Genomic DNA, 23,433 nt, shown 5'->3' on the forward strand with positions numbered 1-23,433 from the left:
CATAGACTTTTGGAGAGGCTAATAAAGTTCATAAGAGTGTTTCAGATTAGGTACACCTAGCTGATTGTAAACTAAACCCATGATTAAGTGCTTCGGTTGTAAGTAACAATATTTTCTTCTAACCAAAAGTAAGTGGTTGCTGTAGCCCAGTCCCTGAGATCACTGGTTTGGCTTTACTGCCTTGGGTGGTGTAACAGGGGCCAGTGAGATCCCTCCTAGCAGCAGTATCACTACTTGTTCCTACATATTTGCCGGTTGTGGCAACTCTGGCTACTGGGTTTATTTTTTCATCATTTAGTTGAGGTTAATTGATCTTATAAACTGAGATACATTTTAAACAGCTTCAAGGTCCTATCAGATAACCACCAGGAAAACAGTTTTCTGAAATTTGTAAAGGGTTGGAAATGTGCAGACCTCCTTTGACCGGACCTTAAGATAACATCTGTTTTTCCAAAGCCTTTTAAAAGACCACTTGTACTCAGCACATTTGAGGTGTTTCTCTGACACTTTCTATTGCACCAGCAAAGTCATTAATAGTGCAGATCTTCCACTGCAAAGCCTTTTAACACATTGACCCTGAAGTGTGTAAAATGATGTAAAACCCCAAAATATCAAAATAATCTACACCTAAGCCTTAACCTTTCCTTATAAACCTTAGCAGGTTCTGCACACTCCAGTAACTTCCATCCCTGGGAAATGAAAAAAATGGTGCATTGCAGGAGAATATAGGCTGTGTTTTCTCTGAGAGCCTCAGTTTTAGCCATTACTGACAAACTTACTCAATATAGGATTTTAATGTCTCCTTTGATGCTAGACTTTGTATGAGAAAAAATAAAGTTTGCCACATAACCAGAGTCAGACTGGGTATTCCTCCAGCTAATAACTCTTTGTTTCTTTTAGCTGAGTACTACTGGAATTCTTTGCTTTGCCTCATTTCTTTTCTATAATCTTTCATGCCATTGATTTTTAACTATGCCCAGTTCAGCAAGCTACACAAGTAAACTGGATTATAAAAACTACAAATAAAAATGAACTCTGGTATTCTGCTTATCATTCACTGTCTAATTATCTTCCTCTCCCTACTTTAGAAATGAGTGATACGAACAATGACTCTTGAGGAGTAGAAGACTCTCCTGTTTTAGAAAAATGACAGAAATAGCAACAATGACAGAAATAGCAGAACAGATTTTTGCAGAAGGCAACACTAGCATTTGACAGTCAGGAAATTTCAAATTTTAAGCTTAAGATATTTGTGATAGTCTGTTAGTACAAGTAATGTAAAAGATAGCTTTTAGTCTCTGCCTTGTCTTCATGTTTGTGTGTCTGAGTTTATCTTTTCCAAGTGGAAGCCAAGATCTGTCATGCTGGTATCCAAGTTAATGACTTAAATTTATAATGTTTAAATTTTGAAAGCCTGGGGATCTTGAAATTTAGTATTTTGCAATTAAACTCACCAAGTTAGCCCATGCTTGCAAAACAAATAAAAAGAACTATTTCGTAGAGTATTGACACTGAAATGCAATGAAATTGTGTAAAGGATGTGAACCAATCTACCTAAATATTTGCTGCTTTAATGCACCCTGAATTTATGGGCGTGCATATTGAAATGAGGTAATTATTTTAAATAGCACCTATGTGCTTCTAGCTAAAGAGGCTGTGAAATTACATTTCCTTAAATCATCACTAGGTTGTTTGTATGGTTTAGCACAGACCACGGACTGACAGAGGGCAGAGACAGCACTAAGGAAGCAAATACCAGTCTTGTCTTTCTGTTCTGCTGTTGTCGGGAGGAAGAGGCAGGGTGATGAATTTCAGAATGCCATGAATACTTGACTGGAGTGTTCTGTAACCTGGATTGTCTGTATTTCAGTCCCTGCAGTTTAGGAAGATCATAGGCTGTAACACAGAAATGTAGGCTGAGAAGGACCTCTGGAGGTGCTCTAGTCCAACCTCCTGCTCCAAGCAGTGCTAACTTCATAGTTGAATAAGATTGTCCAGGCCCTTGGTTAAAAAAGCTTTGAAAATCCCCAGGGATGGAGATTCCACAGCCTCTTTTAAAGAAGGTCTTCATCTTCCTTTTGTTATGAAGAAAATTTCGTTATAGCTAGCTGGAATTTCCTTTGCTGCAATTTCTGACTATTGGCTCCCGTCCTTTCACGTGCGCCTCTGGAACAGGTGGAGCTCTGCAAGCCCTCTGTAGGTAGCAGAAGACAGCAGTTAGCTCTCCCATTTGGAAGCAGAAAAAAGTCTGCTCCTCCACTGGACTTTTCCCTTTTGAGTATATTTCTTGTGTTGTTTGTGGGGCCCAAAACTAGTCTTGGTATTCCAGATGTATCCTCACGATGCCGAGCAGAAAGCACTTCCCTTGCCTGCTGGCTATGCTGTTGCTGATGCAGCTGGGTATGTGGTTTGTCTGCATTGCTGCAAGGACATACTGCTGACTCATGTTCAGGTTCTCCCTCAGATCATTTTCTACAAAGCAGCAATACAGACAGACAGTTCCCAGCCTATTGCAATGCATGAGCTTATTCCCTCCCACATACATGGGTGTTTTTGTCTCTGATACAAGAAAAGTTCTTATTCTGGCTTCTGGTTCACAGCTAAATTGCCATATACTTTGAGAAAGAAAAAAAGCATCAAAACTTAAACAGACATCATTATAAACATTAATTTACTTTCTGTTGAGGATTTCACACTTATTAGAATTACAAGTACATCATAGCAAAGATATTTTTACATAAAAGGGTGTTGATAGCACTTGATTTTGGCTATGTGGCCAGGCAATAAGAAGGGCCGTTGGGGTGTACAACTTTGTACAGCACATTATAAATATTAGATATTCTGCACTGTTTGGATGGAAATGGACCATGGCTAAAGTATCCCATTTGATGTAAACAACAATTTTTTCTTAAGAATTGCTACAGGTGCCAAGAAATTAATTCACTGTTAGCACTATTGCAAGGGCTTAATTAATTAATTCACTGTTGCCACACTTATCAGGGAAAGATTATGAATATCAAGGGGATTTTTTTTTTTTAACTAAACATACTCTTGGTTGGCTGTTGTTTACAAAGGTTGGCTGTAGACAGATCCAAGCATGTAAGTTCTTGGACCTCTTCTCGTTGAAGGGGCAGCTTCCTCCTTGCACTGTGTTTCTTGGCAGAATTCTATTATGCAGCCTCCTAGAGAGTATCAATAGAAAGTTGTTCTGCTAGGAATTCATACAAATGTGATTATCCAATAATTGAAACAAGGATTAAAAATTCCTCTATATGTGTTATTTTTAATTTTTTATTCATTATGTATCCATTTATCTCATCATTGCATTTATCATGACTGCACTGACGTGTCCTCTGCTGTAAATTAATAGAATGACATTTGCACTTTGAGATAAGGGCATGCTAACAGATGGATGAAAAGAAACTAAGTTTCTTTTGAATATATGACCGTTGTTCAGCCAGCTATTTAAAACCAGAAGAGGGCCAAATTCTACCCTAGTTATGATCTTGCTGTATGAGAACTTCAATATTGTCACAAGATTTTCCTCTGTGTGTATGTGGAGGGGGAACTGTTTTCATACAGAATATTAGTCCTGAAAGAAATAAACATTCTATTTACACATATAGAAGAGATTTCAAGTCTTCCAGGAAGTCTGTTTGAAAACTATTTACAGTATTAGTATGCAAATTATATACTACACAATAAATGGGAATCTTGCAGCAGAGCACTCTGACAGGCATCTCACTATTTGAACTATGGTAGTCCAGTTAAAAAAGCAATACAAAAAGAAAACACAGCTGGATATAATTGTATCCAAACACATACTTATTATGTTAATGAGGGCATACAAATAAAATTAAATGTTGTCCAGCAAAGGTTTTCCCACAAAGACGCTGAGTTATTTTAGCAAAATGTTCAAATAATGCAAGCTTTTGTTTTTGTTTTAACTGAAAAGATGTTTGATATTTATTCCTAAAAATTGACAGATGAAGTATGAAACCAATAAATCCCATCTCATATCAAAGATCATGTTGATAAATACTCTTCAGTTGAGATGAAAACATGAATTGTGGCCCCAATTACATTAGGTACTTCCAGTGATATAATTTAAATCAAATTATGATTAGGTATTGTATTGTGGTAGTGATATATGTCTTAAACTCCTGTTGTTGTCAGAGTAGTGATACACCCTTTAGCTGCCTTCCCTTTTGCACCGAGACTTCCCTGTCTGTACCTTCCTGCTGCTGCTCTCCTGCATGCTCCCTTCAGTCACACCTTGGTCCGGTTTCTACCTTCACAGCCATTTGCGAGTGCCCCTGCTGATGTACACCACAGCAGCTTTACTTCAGTGTGAGAGGTTTTAAACAGCCACGTGTCAGTAAGAATCCACTAGATGCTGTAGAGGGTCAGTACTGGACTGGTTCTCTTTCCAACCAGCAAAAGCTTTGCCCTTGTTTCATTCCTAAAAATCTCCCAGAATTTCTTGGTTTGTCCCTCACATCAATCTGCGCAGCTCTGGCATGTAAGTTACCTGGGCAAGGTGCTAGATCTGTTCATACCAATTTACTGCTAGTGGACTTGAAATCCGTGAAAAGAAATGGCTTTGGATGAGGTTTATGCCCTTTTTATTTTTGCTTTTTTTCCCCCTCTCCATTTTTAGGACATGATTTTAACAACCTGCAACTGAAAACTGAACAAACAACAGTTTGTGCTTTATGTAACTGTGCCTGCTCCTCCAAAAGGCTGCATTCGAGGGCTGCAGATATCATTAAAAGCCCATGTCTTCTTCACTGCCAGCTGCTGCCATAACCCTAAAGTAGATGCATTGTTTTCTTTTTAACTTTATATCTCAGTATACTGCTCTGTGAAATTGCTTTCTGCCTTTAAATCGACCACCGTACAGAACTGTGTATTTTTCAACCTGTCATTGTCTTTGAGAGTTACAAGTTATTCTGAGTTAAAAAACTACCATTCCTGTTCACTGACACAAAGTGTACCTTCCCAAATCTAGCTCAATACATGTCAGATTCAGTCTTGAGATTATTATCCAAGTGCCTATTTTCATTCTTAGTGGTAAGGAACTGTTTATACTGCAAATGTAATATGAACAAACACACATTAATGTACCACTTTAAAATAAAAACTTATTTATTAATTTAAAAAACATACTAGATTAAAAAAAACAGACTATTATTTAAAATATTTTCCAGAGGCAAAATAGCATTGACCTGTTAAATTCAATGTATTTCCTTTTTGGCTCTTCCTATATAAGAAATGTTTAAAATTTTTGTCTGTGAAGATTTACAGCCACATCAAGGACTTAACATTATGATAAGAAGACAAAGCTTGTATCATCAGGGTGATAATAAATCCAGCTTGGGTGTCTGGCAAGTAAATTCTACATCTAGTTACTCCTACTAAAAATACCCAACCTACTTTCAATAAAAATCTGCTCCTGCTGGAGAGCAAATTTGGTACTTCCCACTCTCAGTGGCAAATGTAATCCGTCTATAATCAATAGCTAACACTCACCAGAGAGCATAACACTTATTATGAGTTGTTTCCAGCAATGGGTAAGCCAGAAAGGACTGTAGTGGGTTAACCTTGGCTGGATGCCCGGTGCCCACCAGGCCCCTCTATCACTCCCCCTTCAGCAAAATAAAGGGGGAGAATAAGATGAAACCAGTTTAATTAAAGCAAAGGCCAAGGCCATGCACAGAAACAAAAGGTAAACAAAGATGTTATTCTCTACTTCCCCTCAGTAAGTGATGTCTGGCCACTTCCCAGGAAAGTAGAGCTTCAGTGTGTGCAGCAGCTGCTCCTGGAGACAAACACAGCAACAAATGCCCCCTCCTCCTCCCTGCCCTTGGCTGTTATGGCTGAGCTGAGGTCACATGGTATGGAACAGCCAATCCGGGTCAGCTGTCCCGGCTCCGCCCCCTCCCAAGCTGTGTTACACACACCCTGCTGGCTGCCAGGGTCACACTCAGCACTGGGAGGATGCTGTGGGGATACTGGCTCCATCTCAGCCTGACCCCATACAGTAAGGAACCAATTTCTGCCCAGAGTGACTACTTGGAGGGAAGTGTCAAAGGAAGATGAATTAGGTGAAACTAGAGGTCTTTTGTCCTTCGGGATGCTACAGAGTTGTGAGAATTAATATTTGAAGGCCAAATGAGATGTGCTGAGAGTTGTTCTGTTTAGATTTCCAGTCTTCTGGTTAGGCTGCTGAAGCATTGTGGTTTGTGTTTTAATTTCTTTTCTGAAGAAACAAATTCAATTTTGGTACGTTATTAATTTTTTTTTTTAAGAAGATCATCTTTTAAAAAGTGACACAAAACTAGATGCTCCTGAAGGAGCCTGGGGTTCATAGCTGAGGTGGGTATTGTGTATTCTATTTATTTTGTCTTGTTAGGTCAACCATGCTTCTTAGAGGGACAGCTAGAATGCATGTTGTATGGCTTCCTTGGCAAAACTGAAGTAGAAACATATGATTTGTTTCTGTTATCTTGAGAATTTTTTTATTTCAAAGTCACGATGTCATGAGTGCTAAGCACATAGTCTACAGTGTCTCACTCCAAAATTCCCAAATACTGCCAATAGCAATTTAATTTGAATTTGTACCTGCCTGTGTGACACATGGGTCTTAATATGCATTTAGATATTTTCTGCTTCTCTATATGTTGCTTTCAGTACTTGCAACATAAAGGTATACAGTAAAACTTGTCCTAAAAACCATCATAGGGTCCAGCAAACAAGGCTGAATCTCTTATGATAAGCCAGACAAAATGGTACTTGAGATGCTTCCTTAGAGTCTCTGTTATTTAGGTTTTAAGGACTATTGCAGAAGGACATCAAGTTATTATATGCCTCTAGTTATTTATTTTCTTAGCCTTATAAGCTGAAGAGGAGTATATCAATGAAAGTAGTATGGAGTTTCTTCACAGATTCTATCCTTGTGTTTTCCTTTCTTTTTCTTGTAATAGCCTGGATGTGTAAACACTACTGAAGTGGATATAAAAAAATCTTCAAGAATGAGAAATCCACATAAAACAAGAAAGGTAAGTACTGTTATTATATCAAAAGTGGGAGGTGGAGGTAATTTATAGCATGAAGTTCTGTCATTTCTTAAAACAGTTTTTTTCTTATAGTGGCTACGAACAAATACATGAATGCATGTTATTATTTCTTAAGCTCTTAAATGAATTAGTAATAACAAATTTGCTAATACTAAGTAAATGCTATTACATAAGAAATACACAGAGAATATGAAAATAATATAAAATTACTAAAATACATCAATAAAGCATGAAAAATTAGAGTGAATAAGAAGTGTTAAAATGTTTCTGTCAGTAATTAAGAAAAAATAAATTAAAATTGTAGTGTAAAATATAACAGCAGTACTTCTTGTGCTGGTCCTAAGGAAAGGGGTGTCTCTAGTTTACAATTATGCCCCAACTGGAGGACCAAAAATTGTGGAGGAAATTAGATTCATCTAAATTAGGACCCAGACATGAACAGTGTAAGTTCTCTAGGGATGTATAGATGGATTGGAACAAAACTTTCAAATTCTTTGTATCCCAGTAACATAGATTGACTGCAACTTTAAAGTACTCCCTTTGGGGTATACTTTCATGTCAACCCATGGAAAAATGTTTTAAAAGGAAAGTGTATTTAGAGAAAGTTTTATCTTAGCTTATTTATAGCAGTGAAAGGTCTAGATTAATTTAGCAAGCAGTAATTGCAAATTTGTGAATCATCCAAATAATCCATTGTGATACTCTACCTTCCAGGATACTGTTTCTTCTTTTCCTACCATTCATCTCTACTTACTGTAAGAGTAATAGCTGCCTTTCGGTGTCATCTCCCATGTTTACTGTGCTGTTAATATAGAGGCATAATAAAAGCAGATCCTGTGTTCTATGACATTATAAAATTGTGGGGGTTTGGGAGTCTTTATTTTACTTCATGGTATACAAGCACAATTTTATCTGAGTGCATGGCTTATTTGTGGTTTCTTTAGAAAAAGATTATCTTGGCTAACTTCTTGAGCACACTGTACAAGACCATCACATTTACTATGGGTATGCCTAGAAAGCATTGTCTAAAAGCAACTGTCATTGTTCCATATTTTTTGTGTAGTCTGTCTATGGCTTACAAAATGACATTCGAAGTCACAGCCCTACCCACACACCAGTGCCAGAGACTAAGCCACCCACAGAAGATGAACTACACCAAGAGGTTTGAAAAATAACTACAAACATGTATTTTTAAATAAACTTTTTGGTAAAGTAGGTATTAAACAAAAAGTTGTCATAACTGGGAAGTATGTTCAGAACAGATTTAGCAAACATTGAGTAAAATTTTTACTTGTTTTAGAATATATGAATGTAGGTGTGTAACTTCTCTTAAAACTAATGAGACAAAACCTGACATTTTTTGTTTCGTGCATTAAACTGTTAAAGGTAGTTAGCAGCAGGCCAGTTAGTGGGTTCTTCACATAGCTAATCCCATTAACCCCTTTAGCAGTAGACAGCGAGCTCTTTCTTTCAACACTGATTCAAGGTTTGGGGGTATACCTACCTCTCCATGTATGCATGTATGGGTTCACACATTTATCTGCTGTTTATGATTCATTAATCTTTCCTGAGGTGTTAGAACTGGGAGAAGATAAATGTCTGAAGAATTAGTAATTCTCTTCAAAAATTAAAAAAAAAAAAAAAGGTAATAGGGTTTGTATTGATGAACCTTTTGGGAAAATGTTATATTCAGTCCTTTTTTTGTCTCTGTATCATCTTTTCTCTTTGATGGAAAATTCCGTTTATTTTAGAATTGCACTGGTGAAATGTTGTTTTAACTCAGATGTATTTCTCATCTTTGCCCGAGGTTAAATTAAGGTTAAATTATAGCCCTAATAGAGAAGTTATGGAAATAGAGTCAAGAAATTAATTACTCATAACCCTCTTTGCCTTTCTTTCTTGCAGATAAAGCACTGGCAAATGCAATTAGACAGACATAGATTAAAAATGTCAAAAGTTGCAGAGAGGTAAGTATATTGTCACATCTTCTGGTTTTTCAATTAGACTGATAACTATTGGGAATATGTCAGTATGAAATAGCTTCAAAGAAAGAGAGACAATGGAGCTCAGCTGTCATAGAAATAACTGATGAGAGTTTACTTCAAGTGGTAGGTATGAAGTTCTTTTATTGATAAAAGATGACCCAGATATTCCAGGATACATTTCTGATAAACCCAAGAGTCAGAGAAAAGATCCTCTGACGATGTGGTCACAAGTTTCACCTTGCAGGGGCAGGGAGGCTAAATGGAAATAGGTCTGGGGTCACTGTTTTGATATTTCAAAAGGGCGATTGCTGACAAAGCGAGGGAACTGGTCAGCAGAGCTAGCTGGGTGAGGAGCTCGGGGCTTGAGCAGTGAGTCTGAGCTTACTTCAAGTCAGAGGATGCAATGCTAGTGGAATCTTTCTCTGAATAAGACCAATTTTTTGTCAGGAAGGGGCTAGAAAGCAAAAAAACCAAAAAGCCCCTTGGAAAGACTAGCTACAGGTTAGATAGAGAAGGGATAGAGAAAGGGAATGGTCTATCTTACACATCAAATATAGAGATAAAATTGCAGAAAATTGAGCTGCATAAAACTTAGTAAGGGAAATTAAGGCAAATACAGTTTGCCATCCTCTCATATATGTTTGTGCATGTGTGTCTACTTATATATGTGTATATGTGCATACACATGCAAACACATATAAATACATATCTATAAAGAGAACAGGTTAAGAATTTGTGTTTGCTGAACAGTAAAAATAGAATACAGACTAAATATAAATAGAAATGAATAGAAAGAATATTTGTACTTGCTTAATTTTTTAATAATTGAGGTGAAAGGAAACATGGAAAGCAGGAATAAGGGAATGGGACATGTAAATTACCCAAACACAAGCGAAGCTTTTAGTGTGTTCAACTGAATCAGACCAATTAATGAATACTGAAGAATTTAGTTTAAAAATTTTGGGTTTTTTTGGAAAGGGATAGGCTTGGGAGTAGTGCCATTTGATGATGACATAATAAAAATATTAACTGTGTTTAAAAGAGGAAAAAAGGAGTCCCAGCCTCTTCAGGGACATTAAATATGACCTGAATACCATGCAGTGTTTTAGAACAGATTTTTAAAGGAAATGAGAATTAAAAATGTAGCGGTATAAAACTTGTTCCTTTATGAAAGCAAATGTGCATGGAAGAGGTTGCTTGATTTAATTTATTAGTGCCTAACGGAGCCCTAAAAGGAGCTATGTGTAAGTATTAGGGAAATTTGTAGTTCATTTTGTTTTGGTTCTTTGTAACACCTGAGCCAACCCTCCTTGAGGGCTCCCTTTTAGAAGGCTTGAGCAAGCCTATTTTAGCCTGAGCTTATTGCTGACTTCTGAGTGTGTGCACATGCGGATACCGTGGTTCAGTTAATGCAAGGTAACTTGTTAGCTGGGGTAACCTGATCAGCTTTCCTCATCTCCTGACATTGCAATATTTGATGCTTTTGTTTTCCTAGTCTATTAGCTTATACAGATCAGTATTTGGAATATGATCCTTTTCTTGTGCCCCCTGATCCCTCAAACCCTTGGATATCAGACGACACCACCTTCTGGGAACTGGAGGCAAGGTATATAACTTTATTTCTTCTTTTGGGGAAAGGGGGTATAACAGGCTCTTCTTGAAATGTGAAGATTTGAAACAGAGGTATTGCAGGAAAATCCTGAGGCAGAATGGCAGCATGGTATCCTTTTGGTTGTTCCAGCTTTAGAGTTTTGTAAGATAGGAAGAGCCATGGACTAATAAATCTGTGTAAAAAGTTACAATAACCAGTTCCCAGGGTTCCAGCATGGGGAAAAAAGACACCTTTTAAAACCTGATAACATTTCCTAGTTGGAAGTCCTTATTCCTCTGTGTAAATGCATGCATATTTCCTTCATCCTGTATAAGCACTAACAACCAGGTTGCTCATCTCTGAACACTGCACAGATATGAGCAATCTGGAAGGTGAGAAATCTGTGGTTGGTTGAGCTTTAGGACTTAGTCTAAGTTATGAACACAGAGTATTAGAATGCTGAAGTACTGCTGATTGTAATTTCTGTTCTTTCTTCTGTAGCAAAGAGCCAGGACAGCAGAGGGTGAAACGATGGGGGTTTGGCATGGATGAAGCTTTGAAAGACCCTGTGGGAAGAGAGCAGTTTCTCAAATTCCTGGAGTCAGAATTCAGTTCAGAAAATTTAAGGTAAACGAGAGGGACTTTTTTAATATCTTGTAAGATACAGTGGAGGTTTTTTCTTATTTTGTCTGATACCTTTCTTTTCATTTTTTGACCCCTTCAAAATTTTCCTGTGTCCTACCTTTCAGAATCCATTCATGCAGATTGCTGCCTGCTCCCATATTCAGGCGGAGGGAAAGATTGATATAGTTAGCAGTGACACACCTAAAGCATGTTTTCCCATTCATGCGCAACTTTTGATCAAACTACCAATGTAAGAGCTTTTCTCTCATCTCATTTTATTAAACAGGTTTAAATTAGTGACCCATTGAAAGCCTGTTCAGCATCTTTTCTTAAGTCCAATGTTATGAGAACAATAAAATTTAAAAAGATAATTTGTTAAAAAATAAGGGATTTTAAAGTAAAAGTCACAGACTTTCACTGTTGGTCAGGTTTCTGGGGATCATTGGTCTTTTGAAAATTTCCATTAAGATTGTAGTACTTGTGGACCTGACACAACAAAGGTAGTGTGACAGCCATTCTCAAATTCCTCACGAATTGCAAAATGGAAAGGTGCTGCTAGTGTATGAAGCTTAAATTTATTTTTTTTAAAAAGCATATATATATAATTACTTTTAAGTGAGGTAGGAATAATTATTTGATTTTTAAAAATTATAGTCCATCCATTGGCTAGTATTATGTTTTGGTGTTGCTGTTCTAAGGAAGTCATATTTTGGCAAGAAAAATTTCAGAGGGATTAATAACAGCCTTTCTATAGATAAGTCAAATGGTACATGGTACAAAAACTTATACAATGTATTTTTCTCTTTATTCCACCTTCTTGTCAGATGTCATCTGCATCACTTCCCATTCACCAATAGCATAAGGAATATAAAATCCTATTTGCACATATTCTAGAACTCAGAAAACTCCTAAAGTACTTTTTTTGGTTTTTTTGTTTTTTTTTTTTCTGCAACAGTTCTCACTCCAAAGTGGTGCAGCACAGCCATTCATTCTAGAGTTACATTTATGTAGCACCTTAAAAGAAGCATTTCACATTTTGTGGTGTTGATCCATATGGCCTGACCTGTAGGTGTATGTTCATAATTTCATTAGTGCCAGACAGATTTTTTTTTTTTTACTAAAAATCCAAAGAAATTTTGAAAACCAGAATAATACAAAGAAAAGGAAAGACTTTTTTATTTAAAGAATAACTTAGTAATTCCTTATGCAAAGCAGCTGTTCAAACATGAAACTGTCCAGCCCAGTGTGTGCTGCATTTTCTATGTTTTTCTATGATTAATTTGTCTCTCTGCCAATTAGACTGTTACCCGCATAATCTCTGGCTCTTTCTTCTAATCCTATTTACAACACTAACCATGGGCAAACTGCAAGTGACTGATCCAGAAAAATTCCCTGGAGAAATTTGTTCAGAGCTGATTCCTTGACATGACATCTACTCTTATCTCTCTCTCTCTAGATTCTTATATCGGCATTATAAAATATAAATCTGAGCAATGGTGAATATGAGTTTAAAAGTTGTCCCTGGGAAGGATCAGGCAGAGGATCAAACTTGCACTGAAAAGGTGCTTTCTCTGATGATTAACTGAAGGAAAACTGTCTCACCATCTCAGAATTCTGTTTATGAATTCTCAGCCTGTGGGGAAATCAATCTGCTGATAGGCTCGCACAGTGAAGTCAGATTAGAGAGCATGAATTTGTAAAGCTTGTGTATGGGAGTCAAAATGTGATGGCTCTCAGTAACAGAAATTAAAAGCTTGATGGTTTCAAGCATTACTGCTGAATAAACCCTAAATTTAAAAATCACTAATTGTTTTCCTTGCCTGCTAACCCCACTGTGACAATTTAGAGATTCAGTATTAGTTGACTAGAAGTCTTACACTTCATTTTGTTGAAAGAAATGCCAAAAATGTAAAGTGGTAAATCTACCAGAGACACCATTTCTGTTCAAGTGGGATTATTTTATGTAGCTAAAAGTCCCAGTGTTAGTATTTCATTAGCTTGGACTGAGAGTGTCTAAAATGGCTGAGAATCTCATCCTTAGTGGATATAGATCCTGTCTTAAGAAACAGAACAGGGATGAAGAAATTTGAGCTGTGAGTTAAAACTAAGAACTGTGCAATGATTAGGACTGTAACCAGGTTTCACCTTCTTACTCTCAATCTCTGTGCTTTTTTCTTTGTCTGTAAATTGGGATTAATAGTATATAGTAGCACTCTCTAAAGGGGTATTGTAAAGCATAGCAAAGGAACAAAACTGTCTAAGCAGTTCTGCAGTGAGGTAGCTTCATTACAGTGTGATTGCAGTTTGCAAACGCCCAGGTTGGATTCTGTATTCACCTAACACAGGCTATTACTTGCAATCTTGTTACCCTTCAGATTTTTTTGGAGGGATTGCTTTGCATGCTGCTCACTACACAGAACAAATAGCTAAAGTAACATATGATTTGGATAATAGATTTATAAAATTCCCACTGCCTATTAGAAAACTGGTGACCATTGTATAAAATTCACAAGACTTAAGTTTGAGCATGATCCAGTACTACTGAGCTTGGTCACAAGGCTGTCCAAGCACTGAAAAAGGGCTTTTCAAAGAGAGTGAGACAGTGAAATGAATCCTAGTGCATTGTGGCACCTAGAGACCTAATTTCTTTCATCTCTGTAGAAAATCCCCATTCCTCTCCATATCCTTTTGTCTGTAGATCTGCAGAATTCTTTGGAAAGTAAACATTCATATGTTGACTACAGTTGCTTCCAAGTCATTGTTTTGTAGGAATTACAGCCCGTGAAGATGTAAATGGTTTCAGACCTGCCTATTTGCTTTTGCTGAAAATGCTCAAAGGTCTGTCCTCCAACATGTTGTATCACATGCACTGGGTGTAAAACCCATATAATTCCCACTTCGCTGTCTCCACACTCTGTCTCAACCTCACATGTTTTGTGGAGCATCACTGCAGACTTTCTCTTGTTCCTATGTACTAAATGTAACTGATTAGCTTGATCTGGGATCTACTGATGGCTGCATCTGACATTTAGGTCAGTTAATGGGACAGAAGCCTGTGCTATTTATCTGGCAAGGCCACCCTCACTTTGAAAGTAATCCATCTGGAGGACGTAATCCCCAGATGTCTTGCAACATGTATCTTGCCATGTCATGTGGCTGGGTGTATGACTATCATATGCTATACATTCTCACTCAGCTACACATCTGGTGTGTTACCCAGCTGCGACAGAACACAGCAGCAAGTTTTATGCCCAGCTACTCAGGTCTCTGTTCAAACGGTACTGAGTATCTTCTGGAGAGGGTCTCCATGGCAAAAGCAAACCTCTACCAACAGGAGATACAGATTTTCATTTAAGGGCAGAGATTGAGCTCTAGTTTTTTCCATGAAGCAGCACTAAGTCTGTTTATATCATTGTCCAGCAAATGCAGGTGGGTTGGTTCCCCCTCTCCCCTCTCCTGCCCTTGCACACATTTACAGTTGAACTTTGCATGCTGTTTGCTAGAGGAGTCCTCCCTTGCTCTGGTCACAGCTCATGAGGCAGAGAGCTCTTTTGATTTGAGGCCCTGTGCTGAGGTCTTGCAGATTCCATTTTAACTTCATCTGTGCTATTGGTTGCCATGGGATATTTGAAAAAGTTATTTTTGAAAATGCAAGAGGTGGCAGCCTTATTTTTGGCATTTCCTAACTTTGCATATTTGACTTTAACTCTCTGTGGGAGGCATTTTTTCCTGAAAGATCAGTAAGGAGATTAAAATGTTAAAATGTGTTGGTTGTGAAGTAAGCGCCCTAGACACAACATACTGCAGAAATCAGCATTTTCTTCCCACTTTTACAGAGGTTTTTGTATTTAGAGCCTCACATTTTCAATAGGGGTTTTGAATGCTAATATTAGAAGGGTAAAATAAAATCTATCAAAGACCTGGTGTTCAGCCTGTAAGAATGTGTCTGTACAACCTGCCTATTCTATGCTGGAAGCTGAAAGTTTCCTCAAAGAAGTTAAATTTATCTCCCATCTATTTCCCCATAATTGAGTATAACCTACTATAAGGAACCAGTTTACCTGCAAAAGAAAATAGCATCCTAAGGCATGTTTGTGGTGACTTCCATAATTATTGGCAGTGATATAATGGAACAAACAAGAATGTGACAGCTTTGAGCTAGATCTTCAGGATGTCTGCAGGGTGATAGAAAATGTGTGTTTACAAAGAACATCCTTCCCTTTCATTTTTCTATTCCTTACCTGACTTCAATACACATGAATAATCAGTCAGTCCCAGAAGATGCATTTGAAGGGGTTAGTGCTGCAGGATATACACTTTTAAATGCAAATATCAAAAGTAGCTTAAGGAAACCAAAGTAGGTTGCCCAAATTTGACAGCGTGAACTGAATTAGAGTTTGTGAGCTGTGCAGTTTTTAAACTTAAGTTATGAGGCCTCTATTGATGCATTTCCATCAGATTCTCAGGATACATCCTCAGGCTCTGTGCAGATCTATGCTCAATTCACACTGAAGTTCATAGAGATACATGATGTAAACCAGAATTTTTGAAACTGAAGTTCTTCTGTTGGCACAGACTCCCTTTGTGACCTTGGAGAAAACACTGTATATTATTATATTATTAATACATTTGCAAAACTGGGACAATATTCCTTCTCTGTCTCCTGGAGAATCTTAAGGCATCAATAGACAAAAAGTTTCTGCTTAGATACTGCAGAAATTGAAGGGTGTAAAAATACCTAAAACAGTCAACTCAGTAGAGTGGAGCTTACCATAATGGCTTGTGAGTGATGAGCATGGGCTCCTTTCGTCTGTGCTACAAAGGGATTTCAAAACAGGACTATGAAGGATTCATTGCTTCCTGGAAGGTAAACCATCTCAAGTGAAGAATGTCTTACAGGGGGAATATTCTAAGGTTTTCTTTGCTGTGCTTTACTATCCTCTCTTAAGAGTTGCAATAACTGTATTAGAAGTTGGATGGAGGGTCGTAACATTTTGCTTTCCTGGGGTTTCTGAGTACAGCTCTACTGTTCCTCTCCCCTATCCCATCCCTGTTTCACAAAACTAAGAGAGCTCACTTTGATCTCACAGTGATCCACATTCTAAAGGTGCATCCAAATTATTTGTGAGTCTTGTGAAATACAACTTATTTCACAGTTAACTCACTGCACGGTTCAGCTTATCTGTTTCCTAGGATCAGCCGTGTCAAAACAATAATGAAAATTTGTGATGGCATGCATTGTTTATTTAACAAAGTCAAACCTTAGTTGAGCTGTCGGGGTGGGGAGAATGAAGTGGTCTGCACCATGTCTAAGGATGGGATCCTACTTGAATTTAGAATTACTTTGTGTAGTCAGAGTTTGAACACCCATAGAAGAAATAATGATAAAGCAATCAAAATAGCAAATGAAAAGTGGATATTAAAGCTCATAGCTAGTTAGCTGTGATCACAAAGTGCTCAAGACCTTTTCAGTGATCCTGCTCCAGGCTGAGTGAGAAGGATACAATGAACTGGCCTGCAGTGTATGTGGCTGCCCAATATTGGTTTGCTCAGCAGAAGAAAAGAAGAGAGAATGGGTACTTCCATTCAGCATTTTAGTAAAAATATGCAGAGAAATGACATGATGAAGTAAGAAATTAAATTATAGCAGGCAAAATGAAGAGTGTGAGCATTTCATTAATGATTATACTGAATTGTAAGTCAAAATGCTCTATTGTGCCATAGGTTCTGGTTAGCAGTAGAAGACCTGAAGAAGAGGCCTATCCGTGAAGTTCCTGCTCGTGTTCAAGAAATCTGGCAAGAATTTCTTGCTCCAGGTGCACCCAGCGCGATCAATCTAGATTCAAAAAGTTATGACAAAACCACGCAGAATGTAAAGGACCCTGGAAGATACACATTTGAAGATGCTCAGGTCAGTTTGCAATTCTGTTTAGGGATATTTGAAATAGAATATTGGCTACTGAAATCTATACACATAAAATAAGATATACTTGGGAACTAAATGATAATGCTCTGTTTCTTAAAATGCCATTTTGGCAATGCAAATGGGTAACATCCTTTCATGAGGCCTGTGAATTATTAAAGCCCTTCATGAAGCTTCTGAGCTTGGTATAGAGTCTTCAAGTGGTCTTCAAACAGAAAAGCATATAGTGCAGTGAAAATCATATTTTCATGTCCCTGTTTACTTAATTTTTGCCTTCAGTTCCATTAAGAGAAAAGCTTCCCCCCCACACACACACATTGATTTCTAGTTCTCAAGATCTGTCTCTGAAAGACTTCCCTTGATACAGGCTCAATGTCTGTTCTCTCAATGCATGTCCAAAAGTGTTGTTATCATTTACAGGAGTCATAGGTTCCCATCACAAAAGGAATATGACCCATGTGAGAAATAACACTTTGTAATGGCTTGTGCGGAAGTATCATATTTCAGGGATGTTGTATATTCCATACCTTATTAAACTACTATCTACAGAACATTGGGCAAAGATCCTAAAGATGTCCTCTTCAATAATCAATATCACACCAGTAAAGAACAGTCTGTACATGTCTTATTTGGCTTTTGGGGATCTGATTTAGTCACAATTTGAATACCATCATCAAAAGATACTTTTGACCAGAGCTAGATTTGTGAGAATCTTTACATTTTTGAGATTGGAAGTTTAAAAAAACAAACCAAAACAAAATGGTAAAATACACATCTTGGTTTTCCTCAGAAGAAAAAACCAATTACTTCTGTATTAAATGTGACACTCCATGTGTCTTATAACTTAGTATTTCATCTTTGCAGACTTCTGAGAAAAGCAATAGAAAATAATTGGATTCACAGTAAAAGTAGTAGAACTGGTACCATCCTCCCTTTGTCATCAGCAGCCCAGTGATGAAAATTGAATTATTAATGCAAAGTGAAATGGTGTCAAAAGGAGATATTAAGATCATATCCCTGCAGAATTTCCTACAGCTTGATTATTAGGTCATCATCTTGGGAGTCGGGAGGTGCTGTTCCAAGTCCTACAAAGGAGAGGAGGGAATTGAATTGGGGCTTTCTACTTTTTATAAAAGTGACTCTGCCCTAAATAGGAGGGGGAATAATTCTAACACTTTTTCATTTTGCTATTATGAGAACAGCAAGCTATGATGCAACAATAAAGCTTTCATTAGACACTATATCATACCCACCATTTTGAAGTATTCTAAGCCAAACACAGTTTTTGCTTTCATCTGCTGACCCCCTGGAGATTTAGGAATGCAGTGTATAGCAAAGATATAAGTTACACAAATAAACAATCTACCAAGATTAAAGGTTTAAAAAGTCTTTGCAATTGAGTCAGTAAAGCACAATTATATTCCTTGGCAGTATCCAATTATTTTTTTTTAAATAGGTGTGGAATTTCAACACCAGTTTACTTCCAAATGTCTCTTCTCTTTACTTTTTTTCCTCCATTTATGAAAGATATGAAGGATTCAGTCTTTATGCAAGCAGGACTTTTCCTTCTGTCAGACCTCTGCTTATCTGATCCAGTTCAGCATGCAACTTGAACCTGGAAGCCTCCATTTCTCTGGGAAAAGGGGGCAGACTGTACCTGCCATGTTCTGACCTGAAGATTTAGGACTTTTACAGAGTGCCTCACCTGAAGTAGCAGGGTTTTGTCAGGAGCAGGACTCCGCCTCTGCAACAGGCTCTTTATGACCTGACAGTTGGGAAAGAGACCACCTACAAGTCATTATGGTAGTCAGCAGGCCATTTAACTGTGGTTAAAAATGTTTTGAAAAGTATCTCTGTACTGGAAAGATGGCACCACAGATCTCCATGTCAAATGAGAGTGATACAGAACTGAAAATAGACCGATTGTGCTGAATAACATCCAGCCTCAATTCCTGACTAACGTGTACATTAACAGTGCTAATACTGCCCAATTTATTACTGCTTTTACAGGGTTGGTTTTTGCACAGAAATAACATTTTAGTCCCTACCACCATTGTTATGTACAAAAGGAGCAGAGTCATTGTCTGCTTTTGTAGAAACTGGGTGGAATCAAAGCTCTGCAAATGAAACAGCCTAAGTTCTGAATATACACCAGAATTTTTCTGCTTAGTGCAAGAAATACAATGAAAGGCACTTAGAATAATTTCTAGAGTTCTTAATACAACAGAAGTTAAAAATGCTTTAATTTTTCCTCATCATAATTTTCAAGCAAGGTGGTTTATTGGGTTTTCTCTATTCATTAATTTTACACACTACCAAGCTGAGAAAAGTATTTACTTTACAGTTTATTTGTTGTTTGCTGATTGCTGAGCTACAAGTTGCCTGTAGTAAGAGTAAAAAAGACAACAAAAATAGCTAACACAATTCAGTGGATTTTTGAAATTTTTTGAGAGTATTTCCTATTCCAACTGCTTTTTCTACACATCTCTTTCCTAACCTTATAGCGAGAACTAGAATTATAAAGTGTCCTACACCACAGTTTTTTAGTTTTTCACATTTTACAGAAGGGAGAATGCTCCAAAAAGAAAAGCTCTATAAACTACCTGTCATTTGTTTTCTGGATAAGAGCTTCCAAATTTTCATATGCCTCTGAAGAATAAATATCTTGGAAATTAAGTTATCCTGGAACTCTTTTGCAATTTGCATGTGCATTTTCCTTTTATATTTTCAACTGGATAGCAGAATAAACATCTGTCAAAGGATGTTTTCAAGAGCAGCCAGGGGAAATCCTCCCTAACTTAAGGACTTATTTGTGGTGAGTTAGAAACCTAGCACCTTCTACCAGCCTATGAAGTCAGAAAAGCATCTCCAGAAACTAATTCAGAAAATCTGATGAGGAAGGATCCACAGCTCCTGATTTAGTCACCTAGCTAAACTGACTAATGTAAGGAAAGTTTGAAACTGGGCCTTAAGCTAGAACTCAGTTGTAAATTAGAAAACTAATTCCATTGTGGAAATAGGGACTATAAATTAAAGAAAGAGGTTTTGTGGTCTTTATATATAACAAATAGATGGGTTTTTGCTTTAAGAGTAGAGAGCAATTCAGCCCTAGCTTCAGAACTGCAACCTGCTATCTTACAAGACTTCCTGTTCAAAACAGAACTAGATGGTGTACATTCCCCCAACTAAAACACGTGTGACTGCCTCCCATTTGAGGTATGTCTTCTCTTATGGGAGTAACAGCTCCTTCTTTCCCTTTCAGGAGCACATTTACAAACTGATGAAAAGTGATTCTTATCCTCGTTTTATACGATCCAGTGCCTACCAGGAGCTGCTACAGGCCAAGAAAAAGGTATTGGTCCATCTTGCCTTTGTCTTGCCACTGTGCAAAGCGGTGGTTATGTTTGCAACAATACTCAGTCTTCTCTCCCCTGTGCCAGTGCAACTGGATATCTGGTAGGTGACCAGCTTGGCGTGTTTGGAGGGTCACATACACACAGGAGTTCAATATACATATATGTGTATATATCCTGCATGCCGGCATGTTTCAATAAGTTAATCTAGCAAAACTTATTTTTATTTTTACATCCCATATTGTACTGTTTTCTCTGTTATGAAGCACCTTAAATTGCAAAGTGCTTTACAAATACATTAAAAAAATAAAATAAAATCCCAGAAGAATAGTCTTTCATGTTTGCAAGTTTGCTTATGTAATAATTGTTGTTCTCTTTATTCCACCTATAAAAGCTACAAAATGTGTTTAGAAACAATCTTATTCGTATGAATAACTACTAATTTCAACTATAAATATAGGGGCTTCCTAATTCTGTTTCTTTCCGTGTTATTACATGAATAGTTTTGAGGAGGCTAGGAGTCTGACTTGAAAGACTGATCATGTCATAGTTTGGCAAACAGAGGCTCATGTCTTGGTATGTAATATTTGCTTAGAAAAGTCCAGATTATGGAATGAGTTCTGAATAGACACAGCCCAGAGTATATGGAGCAGCTTGTGCAATGCAGATGTCTATAATGATAAATAATTTTATTAGTGGGCTCTAAATTGTGATTTCCTAGAATCAGCTGGGAGCCCCGGGTCTTGCAAAATCAGGGCCCTAATCGTTACTGGAACAAGGTAGTTATTAACACCGTAGCATTCTGTTGTTTATAATGACAACCTAAAATTATATGAAAGTACTGTGTGATTTTGTGTTTTGTTCAAACATTGATTTCTGAAGATCCAATATAGAGAGAGATGTTGAAAATACCAGAAAGCTACAACTGTCCGTGTGATGTCCTTAAGTTTGTGAATGTCAGTTCATTAACACAAGATGTACACTTCATTATTTCTTTTTATTTTCAGTTTTTCTTTTAAATCAAACCAGTTTGATCCCCATGAAAAAAATATTTTTGTTGAATACTGTATCTGCTTTGCCCATCCCCTGTTTTGCAGAGTCCCTGTGTTTGCTTCCTGATTTATACAAACTTTGTTTTGCAGTCCATTGTTTCATCGATCCTTCTTTTCTACTCCATTTTTTCTTGCTTTTCTTTTTCCCCTCCTGTTTCTTTTTGTTTCTTTTTATTTATTTATTTCAAATTTAAGTTGGAAAACACACTGGATCGTCGAACATCTTTTGAGAAATTCACACGCAATGTGGTAAGTTTGTTGCCTCAGAAGACTAGTAAACCTGATGGGACATCCTTTTCCCCTCCCCCTCACTGATCCCTACTTTCCCTTTTTGCTTCTCTAACCTGACAGTTAAAAGCATAATTATCACAGTTTGTGAATTTTCCTACGAATGACAGCTTTATAATGTGCTTTCATTACAACCCCTCCTCCCTAGTCCCTTTCCCACTGACCTCAATAGCCACACATGGAGGAACGAACCTTTGGGAGCCATGCTTTTTGCATTAAGAAGCATGAAATTATTCACTCTTTTTTTTTAATTGTAGCAAAGAGTCTGTGAAAACCTGCGGGATGTTGTTCTTTTTTCTGGTGCCTCCCAAAATACTAAGCCTGACACAATTTAAATACATTGGATTTCCCTCCTGCCTCCTTTTTACTCTACTAAAAAAGAGTTTGACTCTTTTTTTTTTTTTTTTTTTTTTTTAATTTGGCACAGGGAAAAAGAAACAATAATTTCCCCATCTTCCTTAATGTCTAGCACAGCTTCTTCAGGACCAAAGAATTCACGCTGGTGATGTGCAAGGGTTTGATTGGGATTTGAGTTTGATAATGGACTACAAGAACTGATTTTTATATATATATAATTTTGGAGCCGTATTTCACAAATGTAAAAAAATGAAGGCTGGTAAATTTGCTGTGAGCATTCTCTTACCACCTCCCAAAAGATCCACTGATTTCCTGATATGTGGGATTCTTTTGACTTATCCAGTTTCTTTGGATTTTTTTTAACATTGTGAAAGTTCAAACTAAAGCATTCAATGCATTTATTTTTGTAGGGCAGAAACATCCCTATTTTCCCATGCCATAAAAACTGTACACCAACACTGAGGGCGAGCACTAACCTGTTATGAAAAGAGGTAGAAAGATCTTGGATTATACTCAAGTTTGTCTGCATTGTCTGTTGAATTGTGCAGGTGATGCTGCTGTGTGTGCGTGTGCGTCCGTGGCTTTTTCTGTGACCTGGTTAGTGGAGCTGTGTGTGTTGAAATGAAAAACATGAGTGCTTTCAGCAAAGATCATGGTTTTTGTTTTCTAGTTTCTAGGGAAGGAGAAGCAGTTCTCAGAAACTGCCTCCTGTATAATGAGGCTCAAGACTATTTCTTCAAGTATTTAAAATATATATACTTTCTAGTAATCAAAAAATAAACAAATGCAGTGAAAGAACAAAGTTTTGTGAGGTTGTGGGAATGTCTCCCATGTTAAAACAAAATTCTAATTCTCTAACTGCTTTCTTATAGGTAAAGGCTTTCTGTAATATGCTTTGAATCCACTGTAATCAGGAAGAAATTTGGATTCAATGGGACAAAGTCAGTAAAGGACACAAAAAGTAAATAAACAGCCATAAAGGAAACTATCCCCATGTTTGAAACAAAAACCCCTATATTTTGCATGGTGGTGTTGCCATAGCATGTTGCAGTGTGGTTTGTGTATTGTCTAAGCAGGTTGATCTATAAAACATTGTACATGATAACATTATACTTGGTAATTACATGACAATTCCATAGGAAGTTTCATATTAATAAAAGAGCCTATGTTAATGAAAGAGT

The 23,433-nt window shown here is 37.2% G+C and overlaps 1 protein-coding gene across 1 annotated transcript in view; it reads left to right on the forward strand.

Annotated features, from left to right (window-relative positions):
• The window catches only part of RGS7 (regulator of G-protein signaling 7), a gene marked incomplete at its 5' end in the record, with an annotated part of 63,172 nt that overhangs the window by 30,856 nt on the left and 8,883 nt on the right, over positions 1–23,433 (forward strand). The window contains 8 exons of the mRNA XM_010086382.1: positions 6,987–7,061; positions 8,143–8,241; positions 8,985–9,046; positions 10,560–10,670; positions 11,157–11,282; positions 17,004–17,190; positions 20,465–20,554; positions 22,663–22,743. Of these exons, the coding sequence (XP_010084684.1) occupies positions 6,987–7,061; positions 8,143–8,241; positions 8,985–9,046; positions 10,560–10,670; positions 11,157–11,282; positions 17,004–17,190; positions 20,465–20,554; positions 22,663–22,737 (825 nt within the window). The remainder of the gene's footprint in view (positions 1–6,986; positions 7,062–8,142; positions 8,242–8,984; positions 9,047–10,559; positions 10,671–11,156; positions 11,283–17,003; positions 17,191–20,464; positions 20,555–22,662; positions 22,744–23,433) is intronic.

This window comes from Pterocles gutturalis, unplaced genomic scaffold (genome assembly GCF_000699245.1).
Source record: "Pterocles gutturalis isolate BGI_N339 unplaced genomic scaffold, ASM69924v1 scaffold7986, whole genome shotgun sequence".
Taxonomy (NCBI): Eukaryota; Metazoa; Chordata; class Aves; order Pterocliformes; family Pteroclidae; genus Pterocles; species Pterocles gutturalis.